General features: G+C 39.7%; 1 protein-coding gene across 1 annotated transcript; it reads left to right on the top strand.

Moving 5' to 3' along the window:
• The first annotated feature begins 2,207 nt into the window (after positions 1-2,207).
• On the top strand, positions 2,208-18,558 carry CCDC196 (coiled-coil domain containing 196). The gene is made up of 10 exons (XM_065872808.1): positions 2,208-2,257; positions 2,362-2,514; positions 3,801-3,897; positions 4,932-4,982; positions 6,717-6,794; positions 6,997-7,080; positions 7,604-7,661; positions 8,031-8,177; positions 18,200-18,270; positions 18,442-18,558. Exons 1-10 carry the CDS (start codon positions 2,208-2,210, stop codon positions 18,556-18,558), a joined length of 906 nt encoding a protein of 301 aa, XP_065728880.1.
• Positions 18,559-19,844: the final 1,286 nt, after the last annotated feature.

Raw genomic sequence — 19,844 nt, 5'->3', positions numbered from 1 at the left:
AGAAAAGAGCACATCAGAATAGCAAGTGTTCTACTTTCAATCATTCCCAACCAAGGACAGAAAGGAAGGTGAGTTGGGATTCTGCATGTGCATTTAAAGTTTTAAAATTCTAACATAATTCTGCCAACCAAATGTCACAACAAGAAATTTAAAGAGGTCATGCTTCAGTGATCAATGCCATTTTTGTCCTCTATTTGCTACCACCTGCCACGTCTGCAGTCTAAAAAGCCACAACTAATAATTAGTCCACCTTGTTCCTTCTCTTAACTGTGTGGAGTTCGCTCACACTCTTTCAATCCAAACTTTTCATGGAAAATCCTAGGGCAACCAATGTGAATTACATTATGTTTCACCTGATATGGCTATTCTAATGTAATGTCATATTACACTAGCTATCATATAAAAATTACAAGTGACATATATATGCTTTAGAAAAAGTATTTGTAGAGACTGCCTAAAGAGAAGTTTTGCTGTAGAAGATACTTTATATACCCTTAAAGTGTATATAATTTGGGGAGTTCTCTCTTTCCAAAAATGAATACTAGGACCCAGTGCAGCCAAATAAATAAATAAATAAATATTTAAAAAAAAAAATATTGTCCTAAAACTGTGTGTAAAGAGCATAAAAGGGAATCCCCTAGCAGTCCAGTGGTTAGGACTCCATCATGCTTTCACTGCATGGGCCCAAGTTTGATCCCTGGTCAGGGAACTAAGATCCCACAATCCACGCAGCATGGCCAAAAAAAAAAAAAAAGAACATAAAGAAACAAATGTATAACTCTTACAGTTATCTTCTGATCACTAAGTGAATAGTTGAAGATGGAGATTTTAGGGTCTAGGAGAAACGTGATTCTAATAAGGAGAGGAAAATGGAGGCAAAATCAGAATCTGGAGGTAAGTCTAGAATTACAGCCTCTCAGGAAGGAACTTGGCTATTAAATGACATACTGATGGTATGATCTTTTACAAATTATATCTTCTTGTTTCATGTCTGATATAATTCTACCTTGCCATTGTGATATATCACGTTTTAAGGATAGGAAAGTAGGGGTTTCCCTGGTGGCACAGTGGTTAAGAATCCACCTGCTAACGCAGAGGACACAGGTTTGAGCCCTGGTCTGGGAAGATACCACATGCTGTGGAGCAACTAAGCCCGTGGGCCATAACTACTGAGCCTGCGTGCCACAACTACTTAAGCCCACATGCTACAGCCCATGCTCCACAACAAGAGAAGCTACCGCAATAAGGAGCCCGCGCACCGCAATGAAGAGTAGCCCCCACTTGTCGCAACTGGAGAAAGCCCACGAGCAGCAACGAAGACCCAACACAGCCAAAAATAAATAAATAAATAAAATTAAAAAAAAAAAAGATAGGAAAGTAATGACAATTGGCTCATGTATTATATTACTCAATATTATACCCATACCTGTATTTGTCAGTTTGGCCTCTATTTTTTTTTCTTTTTTTGTTGTATGCGGGCCTCTCACTGTTGTGCCCTCTCCTGTTGCCGAGCACAGGCTCCAGATGCGCAGGCTCAGCGGCCATGGCCCACCGGCCCAGCCGCTCCGCGGCATGTGGGATCTTCCCGGACCGGGGCACAAACCCGTGTCCCCTGCATCGGCAAGCGGACTCTCAACCACTGCGCCACCAGGGAAGCCCTGGCCTCTATTTTTTTAAAAAGTATCCTAGAGGTATCCCCTTCTCCTCCTAAGTCTCCCAGAGGCAGATGCTTTGTCTTTATCTTTTCCTTATTCACAGAATCCAGTGCTGTGCCCTACAGATAGTAGGCATTCCATGGAGGTCAATTGCCATGGAAGATGGTGTTGATGAGTTATTTTTGACAAGCCATCATTTTCTAACACAATAGGAATTCCATGATATAGATGTGTTATTATTCTACCCTACTCAGTCAAAAACTTCAGAATAAAACTTTTGGCATTGGTTAAAGCTAAGGCAAGAACTGCTCAGATGTAGTTAATAGTATTTTCAGTCAATAAGCTGTCTCTGATGTTGGAGTTATTTAAAAGACCTGTTAAATCTGTGGTCTTAGCGCCATTGTGACCTCAACCTGTAGCTAAAAATCTGTCCAATGAAACAGGAGTTTCAAGAACAGCATCACAAAAATGATGACTTAAATGAACGGAACAAGAAGGCACATATTTTCAAGAAGACCTTTCTTATTCTTAGAGTAGAAGTTTTCCTTCAAGATGACAAGTGCTTCAAACTCTCCAGGATCTTACTTATCTTCCAAAACAAGGTGAGTCTTTGACGGAAGATGCCAAGTGGTAACTATCCAGGAACGAAAAGAGGGTCTCTGTTATTAGCCCAGGCTGAAGGCAGATATAGTGTCTCTTCCCACAGAAGTCCAAAAATAGATGACAGCTACTTGAAGGAGTTGAGTGAGGACTTAAAACTAAGGAAGCAGGAACTGCTAGAGATGCTAAAACCTCTAGAAGATAAGAACAAGCTGTTATTCCAGAAGTTGATGTCTAACTTGGAGGAAAGACAAAGAAGGTAAGTGTTCCCTTCTCAGGATTTCCTAGAAGGGGAAAGGCAAGAGAACTTTAATCCATAGGATTTAGCAATGATTATTTACATTTTTTAAAAGGTTTAGACCTTCAGCTATAGTAAATTAAAAGAATGTAACCACAAAATCAGGGTGACAAGGAATCCTTCTTCTTTTAGTAGAATTAAATATAACTCAGCTCATCTCACAGGGCTACAGTTATTACTTTTCTTCCCAAGAAACTGTTAAGAGACTTTACTATCCTCAATCCATCATGGTCACACAGATAGCTCCTCATTCATGTTTGTGGAATCACTTTAGGATAAATGACTCTGTTCTTCCATTGCCACACAGTGAAATGGTAATCATTTCTGAGCATCAGAGTCCTCTGGATTATGGTCTGGCCTTACTAAATGTACTAGGCAGTTGAGGTCTTAACTCTTTGCTAGGGCACTCACTGTTCTTGGGATCCACCAACTCTCTTTTTCCTTTCTAGTTTCAGAGAATCTCACCTTAATGTGTCTACCTTCATTCTCTACCCTACCGTAAACATTTCAGGGAGCTCAGACTTTTGGAGAGAAAAAGCCAGGCAGAAAGTTGTGAGAGTCAAGCACCAGCTGTTTACAACCGAGAAACTCAGCCCTCTCAGGGCAAGAGAACACAAAGGCTTACTTCTTTGCTTATAATTAGAGAGGGAAAAGCACAAAGAACATAAGCATAAGTTAATTAATACCTTTAAAGAATATCCTCTCTTACAGTCATAGATTGGATATTCGGATTTTATCAGAAACTTCTTGATGGCCTGATTCTCTAGAGGCTACCATAAGGATATAAGTGGGTTCTCCAACTAACTCAAATGTTTTTATGTGGAGAAGTAAAGTAGGGGAGATGAACAGAGATGGGGGTAGGGAATAATTCTGAGATTTATCCTTAAGACAAGAGGTTCTTCAACCTCCTTCTTCACAGAGGCAAAAAAAACGTCCCTTTCTACCCCAAAAGTCATATAACAAAACTTTCTTCTGAAGGGGTGGAGAGGAGTCTCACTAGCTGTTGGACACCTAAGTTCTGAGCCTTACAGAGCACAGAATTCGTTATAGAGCACATACCTAAGGCAAACGTCAATTAGGAATGAAATTGTCTTTTCGAGACCTTCTATGTCTAGAAGGACTTCCATAAATCTTGTGATTTCAGCCCCTATCTCCCTCTCATGGTAGAGTAGTTTCTGACGGGTCATGGAATATTAATATTTCTTTTTAGGAAGTATTATGTTTTGTGATATCTGTCTTCTTTCTAGTCTGCAGATCATGAGGCAGATTATGGCAGGGAAGGGGAATGGTGAATCCTCAGTCATTGAGCTCATTAAGGAAGCAGAAGAGATGAAGCAGAATCTGGTAAGAGGTTGGTGGGCACTCCAGGGAATGGCCTTCTGAACAGGGCTCTCAATTCCATTGCTGTCAGACAGAGTGCTCATCTCTAGCATTGGTGCTCCAACACTCATAGGTCCTTGATCTAGAAAAGTCCTGGGTGAACCAAAGGGAGTCAGGTGAAATGTTGGGAAGAATAAGAACTAGCTAGCAAAAATTCTATTTTTTTGACTTTTGAAAAACTTTTCATCTAAAGGTTAATGCATACAAGCATATTAACCCCTCACATTTCAGAAGAAATAGAAAATAACCAAAGTAAAAGAAAGGAAAGAGTTTGGTCTGAGAGATTCTTTCAAGATTTTTAAAAATTAACAATATAGGACTTCCCTGGTGGCACAGTGGTTAAGAATCCGCCTGCCAGTGCAGAGGACACGGGTTCGAGCCCTGGTCTGGGAAGATCCCACATGCCGCGAAGCAACTAAGCCCATGCGCCACAGCTACTGAACCTGTGCTCTAGAGCCCCCGAGCCACAACTACTGAAGCCTGTGCACCTAGAGCCTGTGCTCCGCAACAAAGAGAAGCCACCACAATGAGAAGCCCACGCACTGCAATGAAGTGTAGCCCCTGCTCTCAGCAACTAGAGAAAGCTTTTGCGCAGCAACAAAGAACCAACACAGCCAAAAATAAATAAATATAAATAAATTTATTTTTAAAAATTAACAACATAAAGGATCTTAAAAATTAAAAATTAGTGGTCTAAGCCCCAAAGAAACTGCCATATGATCAGAACATCTTACGTGTTTCAAGTGTGAGAAACTCACTACTATATTGATATACCACAATTACCGTAATTAAAGTTACTATTCCAAATTGTTATTATTTTTTATCATCATCATCAAGCTCATCTCTCATGTTCCTGGGTTTGGGGCTAGGCCCATTTATTGTCTTCCTCTGTGGTTTACTATGCCCCTACCCCTTAGTCCCCCTATTAGTAATTTCTTCCAACTTTAATGACTAGACAAACACATATTTCTATTTGTTTGCTTTTTCCTCTCCACCAGGAAAGGAAGAACAAGATGCTTCGGAAGGAAATGGAGATGCTATGGAACAAGGTATGTGTGCCTCTAAGGATCTCTTGAAAGTATCTGTCTTACAAACCAGAATGCAAAGAAGCTTCCCTTTTTTCTGGTCTACATCCTCATTTTTTCATGTCTCTGTTTCCACTCATGCCTCATTCCAATTCATTCTCTGACCTTATTTAAAACAATCAAATAATGTCACTCTCCTTAGGAAAACCCTTTACAGCCATTCCAGGTATAGTCTGGCTCTTGCCTACCTTTCTAGTCTCCTCTCATAGAAGTCCTCCCCTCCCACACTGGTCTCCACATGCCAAGACCTTTCCTTTCTAAAGACTTTTGCTTTTGCTTTATCCCTGGGCTTTGTAATGCTATTTTCTTATAGTTGGCTCATTCTCATCCTTCAGGTCTCCGCTTAAATATCACCTCCTCAGGGAAGCCCTCCTTATTCACTCCACCTGAAAAAGGACATCACCCCCCCACACACACACCCTTCCTATTATACAATTCTGTTCATGTCTTCCACAGCACTTTTTATAACATAAGCTCACTATTTTTTAAATTTTATTGTGTTATTATTATTTTATTTGTTTCTTATCTCCCTGCCCGGTTCTGGAATACATGCTTATCCAGTATCTTGATTGCTTTGTTCATCTTGGAATCCCTAGCATGTAGCACAATGCTTGACACATAGTAGACAATCAATAAATGTAAGTTGAATGAACGAATACCTGATTCTAATTCCTCTTTGATTTTGCAATAATCACAGCATTGTTTAGTATAAAAATATTTTGCTGGGAAACCAAGCAGGGATAGAAATAAAATTTTTTGCTGGGAAATAAAAAATAAATTAAATTAAATATATAAATTAAATTAAATTTTTTTGCTGGGGAACCAAGCAGGGGTAGAAATTCCTTTGTGGACTAAGGCTTTGGGATCCAAGTGCTTTTTCACAAATTATGAGGCCTGAATAGCAGATTGTCTTGTGATATAAACAGGTGTGAGTGTGATCGCTGACTGCTTTTTCCATCTCACTTTTCCACAGATAATTAGGATACTATCAAGCCCTGCATCTTGTACTGAGATCTGCTCCTAGTTCTTAGTGGCAGCTACAAATCAATTCTATGAATTGTGAGAAGTTTTAGTTTCTGAGTTCTTGAGTCTTAGTGATAGGAAATATGCCAGCATCATTCCTCTATCAAAATCCAGTTTCTCCAGAGCTCCCAAAAGACTTTGTATAAGGGATGTCCATATACCTGAGCTTGTGATTGACTTTCCCTCCCCATACTTTTAGACAATGAGAAATAGAGAGACAAGATCGTATGTCTAGTGGTTAAGAAGACAGACTTCAGAGTCCAGGAGATCTGGTTCAAATTCTAGCTCCGTACTTTCCTACCTGAGTCACCCTAAACAAATGACTTAAGCTCTCTAAGACTCAGTTTTCTTATCTATAAAATGGAAATAAAAATAGTCCTGTGAGGATTAAATGAGAACATTTGTAATGTAGTAAATAAGTAATTGTAGTAAGTAGCTTATAGTAGTGATTGACATATAATAAAGGTTCAGTTAATAGTTTTTATTATTATAAGTTTCACTCAAAAGACCAGATGGAAGGGCTCATTCCATTCTGAACCTCCTTTGGTAGTACACTTTTCATATCAGGCCCTGAGAGTTTTCTGACTGGCAGGAACCAAAAGCCTTGACATTGGCTTTCCACTTCCCTCATGAAGTCCCAGTAATTTAAAGCTTTGCCAAAATGTCTCTCTACAGACATTCAGCACAGAAGAACTCAGTGATCAACAAAAAGCACTGCAGATAAAGAACAAAGCAGACTTACAGGACAGAAAGGCAAGTGGACTGCATGGTGCTCAGAATTTCAAAGTTGTTGATGCCGCACAGATGGCAACAGCCCATTGAGAATCAGGACTGATTAGGGTAGACAGATAGGAAGGATCTGGGCCTTAAGGGTATATTGGATTTACTGTCTGCTAAGACATTGCATTTCTTTCCTGGGACCTCCTTTTCCTTTAGCTCTCTTCTTTCTTCCCAGGCTCCCCAAACCCCCTCATCATCTAGGAAGACCAAGAATGAACTGGAGACATTGTGTGCAGAGGAAGTGAAGGAAATAAGGAAGGTAGTATGATCTTTCTGAAAGTAGTGGCTTTTAGAGCTGATAGATTAGAAATATTTAATGTAGCAATAATCTGCCTAAGTGTGCTCCTGAACTGATACAAAATTTTATAGGAGATCTGGTTCCCTTGGGGTATTACATCTGAGTCAGTGACACGGCAAGTTTCTGGTAAATCATGATAGCTAGAGCAAAGTGGGAAAATCTGTACCAATAATGACAACTTTGAAATAGCTATGTGATGTCAAAACACTTGTTAATTTGTTTTTGAACATTTATTTAGAGATATTATGCTTGTATCTAATCTTCCTGCAGCCAACTCATTGATAGAAAACATCCTGTTCTTTTAGCTTTTAGCTTTTGGAGAGTGGGATGTACAGGTGATGACAATTAAGAGGACTGCAGTTGAAACCAATATATTAGTGACTCTATGACACCATAATTTTGCTATAAAGTCTTTGCAGCATATTGAGAAAACTGATTTCTGATCTCAATTTACTTTGCCACCAGAGGCTCTTTCTTCCACCAGGAAAAGCAACAGAAGAAAATGGAATGGGTCAGGTATCAGGAACAAGCTAACTTCATTCAGATACTAAGTCTTCCAAGGCTGGACACAGGGTACAATTTCATTCATGCAATATAGAGGCTTTTAGTTTCCTAATGGTAAACCTGATCCTCTCATCTGGATTACCAATTGTCATGCTAAAAGCAATGTTTTGTGGGAAGATGACTGAAGAGTCCTATCTCCAGCTTCACCCTGAGTATAGCACTTTTTCCCTATGATCTTGATTTTGTCCTATTTGAAATGGGGGGAAAAATCACACATAATTTCTGCCCACTTTTAAAGACTGAGCATGATAGGTTCATTTTTAAACTTCTGAGTTAAAAGGATTCAGGTAATAGTGGATTTAGAGAAGTCAATACTATATGAGGAGTTTTGAAAAATGTTCTCTTATAGAATGACTTCAATGGCAAAGTGATTGAGCTGAGAATTGAAGCCTTGAAGAACTACCAGAAGCCCAATGATCTGAAGTTATCACTGTACATACAGCAGAATTTTGAGCCAAAGCTCAAATTTTTAATCTTCATGGGTCCCGAGGTAGGTAGAGTATCATAGGTACACAATTTGAGGTTTGTTTGGTTTTACATTGGAGATCCCATTACCTGTAAAATGATAACACAATACCTGGCACACAGTAAGTTAGTTAGCGGTGTTATAAAAAATGTTTTCACTATCATCATCATTATTATTACACTGAAACTCTTATATCAAGATAAGGATTCCTCTAGAGGAAATAAAATTTTCCTTTGTAAAGACTGAGTAATATATTGTGTGCTTAGCATATGTAGTTGATACATAGTTGACACCTGATAAAATATCAGTTTTCTCCTCACCTCGTCCCCTTTCTTAGGAATTAGAGTAGTTTGATCTCACAAATCTTATTGGAATAGACTCTGCTACTTCAGAATAGAAGGCCAAAGAGACATCCAACAATGGTTGTGAGTTTCACCAATCCAGATATTCCTCTGGGAGTTTCACCATTTCCCCACCCCAAAGAATTTATGGCATCATTAGAGGAAATCATATAGCTTATCATAAAAAAATAAAGGAATGGTTTTCTTAGGGACAGGAAGAAAGGGCTCTTAAATTTTCATGGATCTATGAATCTGAACTCTGTAATTTAAAAAAGAGACATGCAATAAGAAATCATGGCTAAGAGATGCCAATGTTTTATCAGTATTAATATGTATGTCTCTAATTTCTTCTCAATCATATTCCGTAAGGGCTTGAATAACTTATAAAATCACACACAGCATGAAGATCAAATAAACAGATGACTAAATCAAGGTAAAGGGAAAATAAGTTGAAGCCAGGTAAATACATAAAAATGTGTAGTGAAAGTACCATACAGTTGGTACAGGTAGGCTTCAGTCTTGGTTATGAATTTCCCCGAAAAAGAAACATGAATTTATGGTGTCCACAAAATAAAAATAAACCAAGTTCTCAGAAGAAACACAGCTTTTACTGGTACTGAAATGAGAGAGAAATTTCTCTTCCAGGTCCTCATCAGGGGAACAGGACACTCTATGTGTGTCATAGTAGCTAATGTCCTCAAAAATATTTCTAAAATAAATTCAGAATCTAAATTTCCTAGGCTGTTTCTTATCTGTTCCTTGGCACAATCTGATAAGAAATTATTGATGTGAACTTTTTTTTTTGGCGGTACGCGGGCCTTTCACTGCTGTGGCCTCTCCGGTTGCGGAGCACAGGCTCCGGACGCGCAGGCTCACGGGCCCAGCCGCTCTGCGGCATGTGGGATCTTCCCGGACCGGGGCATGAACCCATGTCCTCTGCATCGGCAGGCGGACTCTCAACCACTGCGCCACCAGGGAAGCCCCTGATGTGAACCTTTTTTAAAAGTGATGGATCAGCTCAAGATGATTTGGTCCAGGTCCATAGCACTCTGTTGGCCTGACTTGATCCATATTTAAAATTTAGAAAATCTGGACGATTGGACGAACTACCTATCCTTCAGCCAGTGTTCCATTCATGTCTCTCTTTTAACTGTTGTTCTGATAAGAATTGGAAAGCAGAAAGCTTGAGGTTTTCTTCTCCAATAAGAACCTGGAATACAACCAGAAGCAGTATAAAGTCATTAAGATGCAAATTAAAAAGATAGAGGAGGGGAGGGTTATGAGGGCGAGAGATCCACGTCTTATTTCATTTAAAATTAGCTGAAAGTCATCTCAAGGGATCCATAGAGTAAGGAGCCAAGAATCTTTTCACTCTGGATTCAAATCAAGCCAAGAAAATAGTGAAAGATTCCATTCAGCGTGATCACCGCGGAAGATATTTTTTCTCTTGCTTGCAGAGCACTGAATCTCTGAACTCTGAACTAGAACAGCCCACAGATCAACATCTTCTTTTCTCTTCTCTCCTCTAATGCTTCTGGAGTATTAAGCGATAGGACACTAAACTGTTCAGTTACCACAAGTGCACGTAGCTACAGGCATGCGTGACCCATTGCTTGTGTGTTATTGACTGCACATGCATTGAGCATGGATTGTAGACCAGTTTCATTTTCTAATACACACATATACAAACTCTCTGAGTTTGTCTGAGCCCAAGTGGATATGAAATTTAAGTCTTAGATTTTGGTTTTATTGACCTATTTATAACCTAGTGTTTAATTATTGAAAAGAAAACAAAAGAAATATTAGTTTTCTTCGTAGAGGGATTTTTAAAGTAGTTATATTAAGATATTATTACCAACAGTAATATGTGTTGTAAACGAAGAACAGATGTAGTTTTCTATAATAGAAAGTAAACATAATAAGTATACTGAGAACAAAATTTTAGTATTCTAACACAGTGCTGAACCCTAAGACCTGTTTTATCTTTATTAGGAAGTGAGATCAGCAAGATGTAGAGAGTTTTAAAGAAAACCAGCACCAAACTGAAACTCTTCTCCTTGATGCCATCAAGGTGTCAAGTTTGAAAGAATCAAAAAAGGAATAATTTTCTCACTGTGATTTATAGTATTTAATGCTGTGTTCCAGCACCTCCTAAATTTATTGCAGTTGCCTCCTAAAATCATCTCACCATCAAATTTTGGGAAATAGCAATTTACTGGGAAAAGCACTAGATTTAGAGTCAGATATATGAGTTGCAGGCCTTACTCTGAGGCTAACCATTTAGATGTCCTGGACCAGTCATTTTGTTTCAGTGTTTTTCTTTATCTAAAGCAACCATAACATACTATAGAGCATGTTGAAAACATGGTTTTGTGTAACCCTCACAGTGACTCTATGGGGTAGGTATTATAGAACAAGAAACTAGTTCAGAGAAGCCAGGCTTCTGACTGCATATCCAAAGTTCACCTCCTAAAATATGCTACAAAGTGACAGTGTTCCAGTATGTGATTTCTTATGACTCTTCCACAACTAAAGGCTATGATTTGAATTCAAGCTTATCACTTGTTTAATGTATAATCCTCCCAATAAAGAATCATACCCCCAACATTAATTTGTTCAGTAACAAAAGAAATACTACTTCCAAAAGGGGTTGACAGATTTGTAATTCTTCATTTAGCCCAGTAGGTGGCACCAACCACATCCAGGCCTTTAGTCCATAAACAGTGGTAATTCAGGAACCTGCAGGGAGCCATCAGTCTTCTATTGCCCTTAGGACAAAATGTGCTACATTTATGTATCAAATGAAAAAATTAAAAGATCTCTTGGTGTTTTCTGCCATGCTTTGTGACACTGAGGTGTATTACTGGCAGCCTTGACTATCCCGTATTAAATTCAGCATTCTGCTGCAAAATCTGTACCTATTATTCCACTCCGTGAACTACAGTGTCCTCCATTCCAAAAACAGCCACTGTCCCGCCCTCCACAATCCCTAATACTGTTTGTTTTTTTCTACCACAGATAAATCAGGCGATCAGGACAAGGAATTAAAAAATCAGGCAATTGTGCAAGGTGGGGACCTTTTGAAGTTTAAGTACTTAGTAGTGCTCCTGGATAATGTTCCTTTTCCTCTAGTTTCAAAAGAATTGAATTTCACAGATCTGTCTTAAAGGATTGAATGTAATTTTGGACACACCTTCCAGCAAATCAGGGTACAGGCCCTTCTGCTATAGGCATTTCCAAGTAGAGGGAGGGTTATCGCACTGCTCCTCGCCAAGAATTCCTCCTCCCACATCGATTGTCCTGTGTGCTGGTTGGCTGCATTGCAGTGGTGTGATCTGTTTGGTTGGCAAAACATAATCCTGGGGCTTCCCTGGTGGTGCAGTGGTTGAGAGTCCGCCTGCCAATGCAGGGGACACGGGTTCGTGCCCCGGTCCAGGAAGATCCCACGTGCCGTGGAGCAGCTGGGCCCGTGAGCCAGGGCCGCTGAGCCTGCGCGTCCGGAGGCTGTGCTCCGCAACGGGAGAGGCCACAATAAGTGAGAGGCCCGCGTACCGCCAAAAAAAAAAAAAAATATATATATATATATATATATAATCCTGTGTTAATACTGACTTTGTAACACTTCAAGCAATCCCTACGTGCAAATCCCCTTGAGGCCCAGGTTGTATGTATCATTAGCCAGGTCAGTCTCATCGGTTTAGCATACTTCATCACCTAGTCTTATAGAAGAAAAAAATATTTTACATCCACGGTGAAGTCTTTCCAGAGACGGGTCGCATTTGAAAGGATTTACTTCCAGACCAGTATAAAATTACAGTTTGGCCCAGAGTGTATGGCAGCCCTACCCAGAATTCTGTAGAGTCAAGAGAGCAGTTCTTGGCCTTTGGCAGTCACATATCTTAGAGCGCACAGGCACGAAGCAATCTTTAAATTCAGCTGTTTCCCATCACATCTGCCGGTATTTAAAGAAGAGGTTTATCTTCCATAATAATAGAACTGGTGATAAGACACTTGATTCTGACAGCCTTGCTCTTCTCTCCTCCCCTATCCCACCCCTAAACGCCCACCCCAACTCTTAGCATTTCCTTGAGCTCTTTTAAGAAGCTGAAGGTTGCATGTGAATATTTTGCTACACTTATAAATTCAGATGAAAGCCCAGTGCAGTGGGAAATGAATACTCTTGAGACCTTATTTATTCTATAACTCCCTCTGTTCTGAAACCAAGTCATTCTCCCCAGCTTCAACCTTTGCTTCACTTTAGTATTACTCCTCCTGATGGCTGAATACACTCCAGCAGGTGCTGCTGAAAGGAAAATAGTAGTGTTAGGCTAAAATTCTGAAAGGCAGGGGCGGAAACCCACAGCTGGCTCCAATCTGAGTCCTTGATAAATAACATTGCCCTCAAATACAGGCTTTTTCAAGCCTTGCAGCAACTTGAACCTTTTGAATGTCAACCTTCGGTTCATGGTATTAGTAGGTCATGAAGTTAACTTTTTATTTATTTATTTATTTATTTTTAGTTGCATTGGGTCTTTGTTGCCGCGTGCAGACTTTCTCCAGTTGCAGGCAGTGGGGGCTACTCCTCGTTGCGGTGCACAGGCTTCTCATTGTGGTGGCTTCTCTTGTTGTGGAGCACAGGCTCTAGGTGTGCAGGTTTCAGTAGTTGTGGCACGTGGGCTCAGTGGTTGTGGCACATGGGCATAGTTGCTCCACGGCATGTGGGATCTTCCCGGACCAGGGATAGAACCCGTGTCCCCTGCGTTGGCAGGTGGATTCTTAACCACTATGCCACCAGGGAAGTCCGAAGTTAATTTCTAAACTAGCTCATTCTTTCACTTCCTATAAAACTCCACAGAAGTCCAGGGGAGAACAAAAGTCTTCTTTCCTAAATATGAATTTTGAAGGTTGAAAAAAAAGTAAACTGTACCTGTATTGATATTATGATTATCTCAGTGAGTGACAATATATTCTAAACTTTTTTGCATCACACAATCAGGAGAGCAGAAGGTTGTCTAGGATTAGGTTGCCATACTTAGGTAATAGAAAGAAGATCCCCAGTTAAGTTTGAATTGCAGATAAACAATAAATGTTGAGTTTAAATATGTCCCAACTATTGCATGGGACATACATATACTAAAAATTATTTGGATCATCCAAAATGAAAATAAATAAGGAAACACAAGCTTTAAATGATACATTAAACAAGATGGACTTAATTGATATTTATAGGACACTCCATCCAAAAACAACAGAATACACATTTTTCTCAAGTGCTCATGGAACATTCTCCAGGATAGATCATATCTTGGGTCACAAATCAAGCCTTGGTAAATTTAAGAAAACTGAAATTGTATCAAGTATCTTTTCTGACCACAACGCCATGAGACTAGATATCAATTACAGGAAAAGATCTGTAAAAAATACAAACACATGGAGGCTAAACAATACACTATTTAATAATGAAGTGATCACTGAAGAAATCAAAGAGGAAATAAAAAAATACCTAGAAACAAATGACAATGGAGACACAACGACCCAAAACCTATGGGATGCAGCAAAAGCAGTTCTAAGGGGGAAGTTTATAGCAATACAAGCCCACCTTAAGAAGCAGGAAACATCTCGAATAAACAACCTAACCTTGCACCTCAAGCAATTAGAGAAAGAAGAACAAAAAAACCCCAAAGCTAGCAGAAGGAAAGAAATCATAAAAATCAGATCAGAAATAAATGAAAAAGAAATGAAGGAGACGATAACACAGATCAATAAAACTAAAAGCTGGTTCTTTGAGAAGATAAACAAAATAGATAAACCACTAGCCAGACTCATCAAGAAAAAAAGGGAGAAGACTCAAATCAATAGAATTAGAAATGAAAAAGGAGAAGTAACAACTGACACTGCAGAAATAAAAAAAATCATGAGAGATTACTACAAGCAACTCTATGCCAATAAAATGGACAATCTGGAAGAAATGGACAAATTCTTAGAAATGCACAACCTGCCAAGACTGAATCAGGAAGAAATAAAAAATATGAACAGACCAATCACAAGCACTGAAATTGAAACTGTGATTAAAAACCTTCCAACAAACAAAAGCCCAGGACCAGATGGCTTCACAGGTGAATTCTATCAAACGTTTAGAGAAGAGCTAACACCTATCCTTCTCAAACTCTTCCAAAATATAGCAGAGGGAGGAACACTCCCAAATTCCTTCTACGAAGCCACCATCACCTTGATACCAAAACCAGACAAGGATGTCACAAAGAAAGAAAACTACAGGCCAATATCACTGATGAACACAGATGCGAAAATCCTCAACAAGATACTAGCAAACAGAATCCAAAAGCACATTAAAAGGATCATACACCATGATCAAGTGGGGTTTATTCCAGGAATGCAAGGATTCTTCAATATACGCAAATCTATCAATGTGATAAACCATATTAACAAATTGAAGGAGAAAAACCATATGATCATCTCAATAGATGCAGAGAAAGCTTTCGACAAAATTCAACACCCATTTATGATAAAAACCCTCCAGAAAGTAGGCATAGAGGAAACTTTCCTAAACATAATAAAAGCCATATATGACAAGCCCACAGCAAACATCATCCTCAATGGTGAAAAACTGAAAGCATTTCCACTAAGATCAGGAACAAGACAAGGTTGCCCACTCTCACCACTCTTATTCAACATAGTTTTGGAAGTTTTAGGCACAGCAATCAGAGAAGAAAAGGAAATAAAAGGAATCCAAATCGGAAAAGAAGAAGTAAAGCTGTCACTGTTTGCAGATGACATGATACTATACATAGAGAATCCTAAAGATGCTACCAGAAAACTACTAGAGCTAATCAATGAATTTGGTAAAGTAGCAGGATACAAAATTAATGCACAGAAATCTCTGGCATTCCTATATACTAATGATGAAAAATCTGAAAGTGAAATCAAGAAAACACTCCCATTTACCATTGCAACAAAAAGAATAAAATATCTAGGAATAAACCTACCTAAGGATACGAAAGACCTGTATGCAGAAAATTATAAGACACTGATGAAAGAAATTAAAGATGATACAAATAGATGGAGAGATATACCATGTTCTTGGATGGGAAGAATCAACATTGTGAAAATGACTCTACTACCCAAAGCAATCTACAGATTCAATGCAATCCCTATCAAACTACCACTGGCATTTTTCACAGAACTAGAACAAAAAATTTCGCAATTTGTATGGAAACACAAAAGACCCCGAATAGCCAAAGCAATCTTGAGAACGAAAAAAGGAGCTGGAGGAATAAGGCTCCCTGACTTTAGACTATATTACAAAGCAACAGTAATCAAGACAGTATGGTACTGGCACAAAAACAGAAAGATAGATCAGTGGAACAGGATAGAAAGCCCAGAGATAAACCCACGCACATATGGACACCTTATCTTTGATAAAGGAGGCAGGAATGTACAGTGGAGAAAGGACAGCCTCTTCAATAAATGGTGCTGGGAAAACTGGACAGGTACATGTAAAAGTATGAGATTAGATCACTCCTTAACACCATACACAAAAATAAGCTCAAAATGGATTAAAGACCTAAATGTAAGGCCAGAAACTATCAAACTCTTAGAAGAAAACATAGGAAGAACACTCTATGACATAAATCACAGCAAGATCCTTTCTGACCCACCTCCTAGAGTAATGGAAATAAAAACAAAAATAAACAAATGGGACCTAATGAAACTTCAAAGCTTTTGCACAGCAAAGGAAACCATAACCAAGACCAAAAGACAACCCTCAGAATGGGAGAAAACTTTTGCAAATGAAGCAACTGACAAAGGATTAATCTCCAAAATTTACAAGCAGCTCATGCAGCTCAATAACAAAAAAACAAACAACCCAATCCAAAAATGGGCAGAAGACCTAAATAGACATTTCTCCAAAGAAGATATACAGAATGCCAACAAACACATGAAAGAATGCTCAACATCATTAATCATTAGAGAAATGCAAATCAAAACTACAATGAGATATCATCTCACACCAGTCAGAATGGCCATCATCAAAAAATCTAGAAACAATAAATGCTGGAGAGGGTGTGGAGAAAAGGGGACACTCTTGCACTGCTGGTGGGAATGTGAATTGGTTCAGCCACTGTGGAGAACAGTATGGAGGTTCCTTAAAAAACTACAAATAGAATTACCATATGACCCAGCAATCCCACTACTTGGCATATACCCTGAGAAAACCAAAATTCAAAAAGAGTCATGTACCAAAATGTTCATTGCAGCTCTATTTACAATAGCCAGGACATGGAAACAACCTAAGCGCCCATCATCGGATGAATGGATAAAGAAGATGTGGCACATATACACAATGGAATATTACTCAGCCTTAAAAAGAAATGAAATTGAGCTATTTGTAATGAGATGGATAGACCTAGAGTCTGTCATACAGAGTGAAGTAAGTCAGAAAGAAAAAGACAAATACCGTATGCTAACACATATATATGGAATTTAAGGGAAAAAAATGTCATGAAGAACCTAGGGGTAAGATAGGAATAAAGACGCAGACCTACTGGAGAACAGACTTGAGGGTATGGGGAGGGGGAGGGGTGAGTTTTGACAGGGCGAGAGAGAGTCATGGACATATACACACTAACAAACGTAGTAAGGTAGATAGCTGGGGGGAAGCAGCCGCAAGGCACAGGGATATTAGCTCGGTGCTTTGTGACAGCCTGGAAGTGTGGGATGGGGAGAGTGGGAGGGAGGGAGACGCAAGAGGGAAGACATATGGGAACATATGTATATGTATAGCTGATTCACTTTGTTATAAAGCAGAAACTAACACACCATTGTAAAGCAATTATACCCCAATAAAGATGTTTAAAAAAAAAAAATTATTTGGTGTTTATTGAAGTTCAAATTTAACCGGGTGTCCTATATTTTAGTCTGGCAGCCCTCACCTAGGACTGACTCACCACAGAGCCTATTTAGCACCCTACAATTCTCCCTCTTTCCCTTTTTATTCTCTCCCTTTCTCTCTGCCTCCTCTTTCTCATCCCAACCCCCACCTTCACCTTTTGTTTGTTCTCCGCTGTCCACAGTTAGCCATTTTTGTGGAATGTGTGTCTGGGTTACCAGAGGGTGTGCAGATATGTGCATGATTTATCATCTCATTTCTTCATTTAAAAGTTGTATTGGAAGCACACTTTGTAGGCTCTCAAATAAAATTGTTTTTACTTGATGTAATCTTCAAACGATTATTTTGTCCTGTGGGACATGAGCTCTCAACAGAAAAAAAAGGTTTGCCAGGGCTCCCTTGGTGGCGCAGTGGTTGAGAGTCCGCCTGCCGATGCAGGGGACATGGGTGCGTGCCCCGGCCCAGGAAGATCCCACGTGCCACAGAGCGGCTGGGCCCATAAGCCATGGCCGCTGAGCCTGCGTGTCCGGAGCCTATACTCCACAATGGGAGAGGCCACAACAGTGAGAGGCCCACGTACCCCCCCCCAAAAAAAAGAAGGTTTGCCACTTCAACTTTAAAAACATTGTTTGATGAAGTTATTTTCTAAAACAACAATTAGAAAATCCACATCAATGCTAATACCAGAGTCAGTCCTACAATGATATGGTACTATGATGAATGCTAATAGCCTTGCAACTCAAAATAAAACTAGGTTTTTTACTCAAAGAAAGCTCTCATTTTCCTCATTTTCCCCATCAGGTACCATGGACACTGCAACTATGAGCAGAGCAACTACTGGCAAAAGTGAATCTAATGTGAAAATTACTTTGGTTTTCGAAATCATTTCAAAGGCTTGAATAGATAGTGGGTGTAGAATTTTGGAATGCATTTGTTAATATTTTTAGTATTCTAATTTAATATTTTTAGAGGATTTGCAAAGTGAGTGCCAGGACACTTGGTGCTTTAGCTGTCATTTTTTTCTGTTTTTTCCTGTCTTAGAGAATTCTGGGCGCAAAGACCTACACAAACAACAAGGAGCTAAAGGAAGTCAGTTTGATGAAGGAAGAGGGAGGCTCTTTTTTCTGAGGTCAAGGCCAGAAGAAGCGCTGAAGGATTAGAAAGCTTTCACTCCCTTTGCTTTGGACAGATTTAAAGACTAGGTACAGCCATTTGTGTTAATTAAAATCTCTCAAACCTTCGTTTTAGTGCTATTTCCACTCTCTCTCCCCTCCACAATGGGTGGAAATACTAGTTAGATGCTTGGCCTTAAGCATGTCAGGAATTTAGTCATTTAGGGATTGTAAACAGCCTCTGATTATTTTGATAGCTTTTGATTTTTGAAATGACTAGATTCAAACCACACTGTATGTTGTTAACAAGTCCATAAAAATCTGTTCTCTCCACCTCTGAAGTGTTTAGTTCTGGGCAGATCCTCCACTAGCAAATGAGCAAAAGTAGTTACAAAATAAGGAAATAATACTCCATAGACTCCTCTTACTCTTTCACCCACCACACCCATCTGCCCTGTTGATACTGCCTCCTCGTTATCTATTCCGTGAATATCTTCTGCCTTCCCAGTGCCACTGTTTTAGTTTAGGCTCTCTTTCCTGCCTTGATTACCACACCCTCTTTTAACTAGTTTCCCTGATTCCAGCTCCTCTAATCCATCTTCCCCAGCACCACTGAAACTATCTTTTCGAAAGGAGAAATGAGATCATGTCACGTCCCTACTGATTTCCCCTTGACTTCAGTATAAAGTCCGAACTCCTTCACAAAACACATAATGATCTGCCTCCTGCCTACATCCCCGATCTCATCTTTCACTGTAACCCCCTTCCCTCATACATCTACAGTGAGCCGCACAGAACTCGTTGCAGTTCCCCTGATTCACCATGAGTTCTGTTATATCCATGCCTTTGCACAAAGCTGTTCCTCTGAAAAATTCTTCTCCTCTTGTCTGCTTGACTGTTGCCTATTTGACCTAAGGGCCAAGTTTGGTGCCCTTGTACTATCCCAGTAATTCTCAATCCTAGTTGTGTATCAGAATATCCTTGGGAGCTTTTAAAAACACCAATTCACTAAGGCTCTCTCCAGATCATGTAAATTATGATCTCTGAGGGACTTCTCTGGTGGCGCAGTGGTTAAGAATCCGCCTGCCAATGCAGGGAACACATGTTCGATCCCTTGTCCGGGAAGATCCCACATGCCATGGAGCAACTAAGCCCATGCACCACAACTACTGAGCCTGCACTCTAGGGCCTGCAAGCCACAACTACTGAAGCCCGTGTGCTGCAACTACTGAAACCCACGTGCCTAGAGCCTGTGCTCTGCAACAAGAGAAGCCACCGCACTGAGAAGCCCACCCACGCACCGCAGCGAAGAGTAGCCCCAGCTCACCGCAACC

Source organism: Phocoena phocoena, chromosome 2, assembly GCF_963924675.1.
Source record: "Phocoena phocoena chromosome 2, mPhoPho1.1, whole genome shotgun sequence".
Classification (NCBI taxonomy): Eukaryota; Metazoa; Chordata; class Mammalia; order Artiodactyla; family Phocoenidae; genus Phocoena; species Phocoena phocoena.
Note: the sequence above shows the minus strand (reverse complement) of the source record. Positions and strands in the feature narration are given on the sequence as shown.

Coding starts and splice junctions, on each gene's coding strand:
- CCDC196 (XM_065872808.1), top strand. CDS start 2,208: ATGACAAGTGCTTCAAACTCTCCAGGATCTTACTTATCTTCCAAAACA. Junction 7,662..8,030: donor GGAACAAGCTAACTTCATTC/AGATACTAAGTC, acceptor ATGTTCTCTTAT/AGAATGACTTCAATGGCAAA. Junction 8,178..18,199: donor CTTCATGGGTCCCGAGGTAG/GTAGAGTATCAT, acceptor TTTCCCCATCAG/GTACCATGGACACTGCAACT.